Source organism: Mandrillus leucophaeus, unplaced genomic scaffold (genome assembly GCF_000951045.1).
Source record: "Mandrillus leucophaeus isolate KB7577 unplaced genomic scaffold, Mleu.le_1.0 Scaffold54, whole genome shotgun sequence".
NCBI classification, from domain to species: Eukaryota; Metazoa; Chordata; class Mammalia; order Primates; family Cercopithecidae; genus Mandrillus; species Mandrillus leucophaeus.
The window spans coordinates 1,684,508-1,692,373 of NW_012105808.1; the positions used below are offsets into that span (position 1 = coordinate 1,684,508).

Genomic DNA, 7,866 nt, shown 5'->3' on the forward strand with positions numbered 1-7,866 from the left:
CCCGTCCTCCACGCCCCGCCTCCACCTAACGCCGCCTTGCCTCCTCCCCCAACGCTGCTGGCCTCTAACCCTGAGCCCGCGCTTCTGCAGAGCCTCGCGTCCCTCCCGCCTAACCAAGCTTTCTTGCCCCCCACCTCTGCTGCCTCTCTGCCGCCTGCTAACGCCTCTTTGTCTATCAAGCTCACCTCCCTCCCGCACAAGGGCGCCCGCCCCTCCTTCACGGTGCACCACCAGCCCCTGCCCCGGCTGGCCCTGGCCCAGGCCGCGCCCGGGATCCCGCAGGCCAGCGCCACGGGGCCGTCCGCGGTGTGGGTGTCCCTCGGCATGCCGCCTCCCTATGCCGCGCACCTTTCGGGGGTTAAGCCGCGATAAAGACCTTGCTTAGCTAGCAGTGCGTATTGTGTAAGGTAAGGCCGGAGCCCCGCGCAGTGGCTCACTCCAGACACTGAACTGTCCTTCCTTTGGCAGAGAAGATGGCCACAGGGCTTGGCAGAAGTCCCGGGGGTCCTGAGAAGGGAAAAGGGAGAGAGCCAGGGAGACCAGGGAGATGGTCACGCGAGAGGGACTGCAGGACGGGCACCAGCCGTGGAGTGGCCTGAGTGTGTTGAGTTCCAGCTGCCCACAGCTGGGTCCCTGTGGTGATGCCGCAGGACTGAGGTCAGCCCTGGGGGCAGCTGTGTCAGCCCCTGTGGGTGAGGCTCACAGGGTGCCAGGCCAGGGGGCTGGGGGCTCTAGCTCCTAGAGCGGCCTCCAGGGCTCCATCTGCACCAGGCGCAGGTCACTCATGACAGGTGGCATGGCTTGGTGCTGTTCTCCAGGCGCCCAGCGTGTAGCAGGCACAGTGCTGGCTGTAGAGGTCCTGGGGAGCCAGGGTGGCTGGATGGATGCCTCTGGTCGGGGCCTGTCTGGCCGGTGGCCTCGGATACCCCTCATAGGGAGCCAGTGAGGCCCCTGGTGCCCCGCCTGCCTGGGGGCTGATGGGTTCCTGGCGGGGTCGAGAGGCAAGCTCTGTGCCCTGTGTGTTGGGGCTCCCTTGCTAGACATGGCTGATGGCGGCCACACTGCTCTGTGGTTGTGGCCCACAGCCAGGGGGCTTTCAGCCACTCAGATGTCAGCACCGCATCGGGCAGGTTAGTGTAGATAGTGTCCACCTTTGAGACCAGGAGGAAGTTGGAGGCAGGAGTGGTTTTGATGATGTGAGGCCTTGAGGGACTGTCCTGTCCACTCCTCCCCTGAGAGTCTGTGGAGACTGTGGCCGCTGACCCAAGGGCAGTTGGCCACCCATGCCCTCCAGGGACATGGTGTGCCCGGCAGCGCAGTGCGAAGGTGCCCTCTGCTCGTCCCTGGCCTTCTGCCTCGGCGGGGGGCCCTGGGACGCAGGCCTTCCTGGGCGAGTCCAAAGCCCACCAGGCAAGGAGAGGAGGACTGGGAGCCAGGAGCCAAGGCGGAGGCCGTGGCCGGGGCTGGTCGGCCAGGCGGGTCGGTGCGGGCACCTGCGGGCTGAACAAGCTATGCTGGGTCTCATAGGAGATGAGCTGCAGGTAGGGTGGCTTTAGCTGAACTCGGCTGTGTGTCTCCTTTGGAGGAATGCCGGAGCTTGGCCTGCGTGTCCACGTGTCAGGCTCCCTGGGTCTGCCACGGGGCACGCCCATCATCTGTTGCGGTTAGAGGGAGCTGGCACCATGCCTGTCATGGTGCTGGCCCCAGGTGGCCTGTGTGCTCGTGGGAGGCCTCGGTCCCCAGCCTGGGTGAGTGTTGGGCTCCCCCAGACGCGATGGTAACCTCAGGTGGTCGCTCTTCCCACTGTGCCCTTCTGCAGGTAACTAGGATTTCTACCTCAACCGCGAGACCTATGCAAGGACGGTGTGGACCAACTCGCGCCCGTGGCATGGTGCCCACCGGCCTGCCGGGCTCCCACCCCTGGATGGCAGAGGCGAGGACGGACGGGAGCTCCACTGTGAATCGGCGGCGCACGCCGCAGGAGGCTGGGACTGGTCCAGTTTGTACTGTCGATAGTTTTAGATAAAGTATTTATCATTTTTTAAAAAGTATAAACAATTCTGACTTATTTTATTCCATCTGAGTGGTAAAAGGCAACCTCTTGAGAAATATAAATATCTATATATGAGAGATCTATATAAAGACACATGTCTGCAGGGCGGGCCCGCCAGCGGATTCGCCGACAGCCTGCCCCGGTGCTATCTCGTCCCCAGGCCCGCGCCTGCCTCCACCCGCTTGGTGCTGACTAGACGCTGACAACGCCGAACCCCGTTCTCAGAAACGCCGCCCGGCCAGCTCCCCCGACGCACTGCTCCCGTACCAAAGGCAGGCCCGTCGCTACCACATTCCTCGGAGGCCCCCGCCGCGGCCTGAGCCCCTTCCTGAGCCCCTGGCGCCTGCCCTGAGCTCTTCACCTTTACCCCGGCACTGTGAACCCTTAGACTGTTCACCCTCCGGGGCTTGGGTCGCGCCCTTGCACGAGAACGGGTCTGCGCGGTGGTGTAGCTGGCCGTGCTGTGCGATGGTGCTGTGAGGACGGCGCAGGCACGTTTAACAAGTGCATTTACTTTTGTATTTCTCGGCTGTCCATGGCTCGCAGCGTGCCCTGCGATGTGGGGCAGGCCTGTGTGGGTCCGTTGGTGTTTCTGTACAGGAGAGAGTCACACTAATGAGTGGCAGTATTTTATAGAGATGTGATGAGAATTTATAAATTTCATAGATTTGACAGCTTTTATTTTTAGATGGTATAATGCACAGTGAAGAGGAAAAAAAAGCGAGGGGAAAAACCTTATTTATTCAAACAGTGCACAAAGTGGCCCCAGGGTCGGCCCCCACCCCAGACCCCGCAGTGGCAGCTCCCAGCAGCCCAGACAGAGCTGCCGGCGCCCCTGCCTGCCCCACATCCCCTTCCTGTCAGGGTCACGCCTGGCACCCGTCCCGTGAAGCCTGTGGTGGCTCTCCCAGCTGCTGTGGGTGTGCTGGGGCCGGGGTGCACTGCTGAAGCCTGGCCTCTCTGGCCTTAGGCCCTGGGGTGATGTCGGCCCCCCACTCTGCAGCCTGGGGGGTGCCTGGGACTGCGTGTGGAAGGAGAGGCACTGAGGCTGGGGTGTGGCAGGCAGGCAGGGCCACTCTGGTGCTTCGGGAGCCCTGCAGTCAGCCTGGGTTGTCTGGGGAGTGGTGGCTCTGTGCCCTCCCTGGAGGATGGGATCTGGGAGTCTGAGCTGCCCACACCTGACCCCGGGCTGTGTGGCACTCCCTGAGCTCACCTTCTCAAGTGCTTGCCCCTGTGAGGTGGCATCCGGGAGCCCCTTCCCCAGGGTGCCACAGATCCACCCTCCAGGTGTCAGCCCTGCGTTCCGGTTCCCAAGGGCAGGATGGACACACACCATGTCCCTACCACGTTTTCCTGCCGCGTGGCCTCCAGAGGGAGCCGAGGAGGAAAGGTTTCTGTGGTTGCTAGGTGGGCGAGTGCTGTGTGGGAGGGCCTGGAAGACCCCTGCTTGTGCCTGGTGGGGGTGCTGCCTCCCCCGGCCCCCAACAACCTCTCAGACCCCTGTCCCCCAATATAGTTGAGTTCTGAAGATGGTGCTCCAGACCTGTCCCTTAGGTGGCGCCCAGCGCCTTCCCCGCCCCGCGTTGGTGCTCTCAGCTCGAAGGTGCTGTGCCTCTGCCTGAGCCCCAAGCCCTGAGCCTGGCCTTCAGGACGGGCAGCCCGCTCCATGTCGCCATGGGCCCGATATGCTGCAGGGTTGATGGCAGAGAAGGCATGGAGTCCCTGGTCTAGAACAAGACACATTCTTTAAACACTGTATCACTTCTGCCTCCCTCTAGGGGACAGTGGCAGTCCGGGTGCCACCGCGGGTCCTGCAGACGGGCCATGCAGGGCTCCTGCCCACGCAGCCCATATCCACACACAGACGACCGTGTGTTCAGGGTGCGCACTGGGTCTCGGAGCCACTGGCCCAGGCAGAAGTCTCCTGGAGCCCACCGGGTCACATGCGTGTCACATGCGTGTCACCACACGTGAACTAGTGTGGCGCTGCCTGTGGACACTCTCCTGCTCTGAGCCCTGGACCCGTGTCCCTCTCGGGCACTCCCAGACTGAGGAGGGGTGTATGGCAGGTGGCGGGATGGCTGTGGAGCCTGGTGATCTTGGAGCCTGGTGCTGGCACCTGGTCTGAGTTTCCATGGGCAGCCGGCGGGGACCTGTGCTGCTGCTGCTGACTGTGGGCAGGCGGGCGGCGCCTGGGAGTGGCTCTTGCTCAGGAATCGATAGGAACCCTAACGACTAGGACACCCCCTCCTTGGCCCACGAGGCACACACGGTGACTTATTTAAGACTTCCCCCTTAATTTATCTGCCCCCAAGACGCGTCAGTCTGTTCAGTGGTCAGCAGGGGACCCCCCGCCCGCCAGCTGACTGCCCTCGTCATCGGTGGTCAGATCCTCCCCCCCCGACCCCCACCAACACAACACGCTGCTGGTCTGTGTCAGCCTTTGTAACATGCGGGAGGCTCTGCCGTGTCTTTCTGGTGAACTGTATTTGGATTGCGCGCATTGTCACGGTCCGCCCCCGGGCTGCGGGCGCCCCTCCCTCCGGGCACCCCTGCATTCTGCATCCCCACCTCTAGACGCTGTAATAAACAGACCGTTTTCACTTGGACCTGGTGTGAATGGCAGCCTTTCTTCTGGGTGGCATGAGGCATCTCCTGGCGGTGAGAGGCCCCGGCTAGTGTCATCGCTGAAGCAGGGGGAGTGGAGGGCCTAGGGGTGCTCCTAGCAGAAGCTATCCTGGCCTTGGGGAGGCTTATGACTGCACCAGGCCACAGGCAAACTGCCTTCCGACGAACAAAAAACCCGATCTGCAACCCCAGTGACATGAGCAAAGTCCTTTTCACATCAGATGGACCAAAGCCAGCCAGCCCAGGCCCCAGCCACACACCGAGAGGACCCATGAATGCTAGAGGCGGGACCCCAGGTCGTCACAGGATTCCTGATACCACACAGCAGCCCCGTTCTCCCCAGGCCTGTGTCCCAGCCTCCACCTGTCCTGGCTGGGGGTTCCAGCTCCCCCCTCAGTGCAGGGGTCCCAGCCCCTGCCTCTCAGGACCCCGAGCTTTACTTCCCTTGGGTGGGGGCTCCCCAGCTGCCCCTCCCTTCTCCTTCACTTCACCGCCACCCAGTGTGGAAAAGAGGTACCTTTATTTGAACACGACAAGCACCCTGACCCCAGGGCAACCACTTCCCCAGGCGCACAACCAGGGCCTTCCTGTCTGCAGGAGGATTCACAGCTGGTGGGGGCTCGGCCCCCACGCCATTCACAGCTTTGTCTGGCTCTGTACATTCATCAGCAGGGGCAGGGCGCCACGCCACCAGCCCAGGGGCTCGCCAGGCCCCGGATGCACACAACGCAGGCGGGGCACCCGTGGGAGGGCGTGTATCCTGCAGCAGCACTTGGCACCAGGTGCCAGGCCAGTCAGGTGGGTCCTGGGGCCCCGGAGAGGGCAGCTTGCTGGGTAGTTTCACAAAATGCAGCCCCTGCCCACACCCAGCTGGCTTCAGGCTTTGGATGTCTCCAAACCAAAAACCTCCCACCGAAATCCAGGTGTGATTTCGGGTGGGTGTGACGGCTCATGCCTGTGACCCCAGCGACTTGGGAAGCTGAGGCAGGGGGATCACGTGAGTCCAGAAGGTCAAGGTCACAGTGAGCTGTGGCACCACTGCACTCTAGCCTGGGCAACACAGTGAGACCCTGATCCAAAAACCAAAAACCAAACAAAATCCAGGCATGGCCAAGCGACTCACGGCCGGGCAGGGCCAGTCCTGTCCAGCTGCACGCCGACCGCCATGCCCTGCGCTCATGCCTGCAAGCCACTCAGCTGGAACCTGGCCTCCTCGGATATGCCGAACTGCTCCAGGGGGTCCTGTGGGGTGGACGGGTGGCCATTAGCCAGGGCCGGAGGACTGCCTCTGCCACCTGCAGCCCCACCCCAGCCACCTGCAGCCCCGCCCCGGCCCTCTGCAGCCCTGCACACACCTTGCCTGTCACCTTCCGGATTTCGTTCCTGTAGAAGACGAGGCTTCGCCGCATGAACTCGTAGCTGGGGAAGAGGGTGGCACGGGGTCAGCTGCCTGCTCTGCATGGCTGCTGTGCCCACCCCAGCGGTGCCCACCACCGCCTGGCCCCACCTGGCCCGACGCAGAGCCTCCATCCACTCCTGACACTGCTCCTCGCTGCTGCACTCAAAGTGGTACTTCCTCTCAGGGTCCTCGATGAAGCCTGGGGAGGGAGCACCTGTGGTCGGTCCTGCCCAAAACCACAGGAGCAGCTTCCTCTTGCCACTGCCCAAAACTGTTCCTCCTCTGGCCCCCACAAAGATGTGTTCATGTCCTGAACCCCCAGAACCCGTGAGTGTGGCCCTGTATGGAAATAGGGTCTTGGCAAATAAACTAGTTAAAATGAGGTTGTGGCCGGACACACTGGCTCACGCCTGTAATCCCAGCACTTTGAGAGGCCGAGGTGGGAGGATTGCTTGAGCTCAGGAGTTCGAGAGCAGCCTGGGTGACATAGCAAAATCCCCATCTCTACAAAAACAAAAAATTAGCTGGGTGTGGTGGTGGGGCCTTGTAGGCCCAGCTACTCCGAAGTCAGAAGTGGGAGGATCACTTGAGCCAAGGGGGTTGAAGCTGCAGTGAGCTGTGATCACACTACTGCACTCTAGCCTGGGAAACAAAAGATTCTGTCTCAAAAATAAAAAAAAAAAAAAAGACGGCCGGGTACAGTGGCTGGAGCCTGTAATCCCAGCACTTTGGGAGGCCAAGGCAGGAGGATCACCTGTCGTCAGGAGTTCGAGACCGGCCTGGCCAATATGGCAAAACGCCGTCTCTACTAAAAATACAAAAATTAGCTGAGCATGGTGGCACACGCCCGTAATCCCAGCTACTTGGGAGGCTGGGGCAGGAGAATCACTTGAACCCTGAAGGGGGAAGTTGCAGTGAGCCTAGATCACGCCACTGCACTCCAGCCTGGGCGAGAGAGCAAGACCCTGTCTCAAAAAATAAATAAATGATAAAGTAAAAAGCGGTTGTCAGGGTGGGCCCTAAATTCTGCTTGGCGTCTGTGTAGAAGGGGAAATGTGGGCACAGACGTGATGCAGGGACAAGGTGACACTTCTACAAACCAAGGAACCTGGAGGATGCTGGCCGCCACTAGGAACTGGGAGATTCCCTTCGGCCTCAGAAGGACCCAGCCCCACCAACACCTTCATCTAGGACTTCTGGCCTCCAGAACTGTATAGAATGTTTCTGATATCTAAGCCACCTGACCTGTGAAATTTTGACAGCCACTCTGGCAAACCAGCAGGGACTCCATCTTTCCCCGCAGAAGGGAATCTCTTAAGACCCAGGAGAACACCCCCCTCTCACTCCCCCTACCCCCACCTAATGCTACACCCATGCTAGTTGTGGCAGTTGGGAAACGCTTTGGGTGGGGCTGGCCCAGCCTCTCTGTGAGTACAGCCTGGGCCCACAGGGAAGAAAGAGCAGAATCTGGAAGGAACCCAAGCTTAAGTGGACTTGGCAGGTGGGCAGGATGGTGCCCGCCAGGAGAACCTGACCTTGAGCTGCCCGTGGACAATGCATTCTTATGTCTGGGGAGGGTGGCGCCAGGCTGGGGACACAGAGGAGGCCTTGAGCGCCTGGGGAGGGGACAGTTGCAGCGCTGCTGGTGCCCCGGGCTGCGGGAGGCGCCGCTGGCTTCCCTAGCCCCACTCACTGATGGAGAAGGCGCCGGGCTCTTCCCGGATGACTCTGCACCGCTCCAGCAGCAGGGCTCCGACGGGCTGGAGGAGACACGGGCGCCGGGACG

General features: G+C 61.5%; 2 protein-coding genes across 2 annotated transcripts in view; one reads left to right on the forward strand and one right to left on the reverse strand.

Moving 5' to 3' along the window:
* Positions 1-372, forward strand: part of DOT1L (DOT1-like histone H3K79 methyltransferase) — a 64,986-nt gene extending 64,614 nt beyond the window's left edge. Inside the window, exon 28 of the mRNA XM_011997475.1 lies at positions 119-372. Coding sequence (XP_011852865.1) covers positions 119-372 — 254 coding nt within the window. The remainder of the gene's footprint in view (positions 1-118) is intronic.
* A 4,807-nt stretch (positions 373-5,179) lies between these two features.
* Positions 5,180-7,843, reverse strand: PLEKHJ1 (pleckstrin homology domain containing, family J member 1; the record flags this gene model as incomplete). The annotated part of the gene is made up of 4 exons (XM_011997476.1): positions 5,180-5,923; positions 6,037-6,100; positions 6,189-6,279; positions 7,774-7,843. Coding segments are annotated over 4 exons (291 nt in total), but the record flags the coding sequence as incomplete, so codon positions are not given.
* Positions 7,844-7,866: the final 23 nt, after the last annotated feature.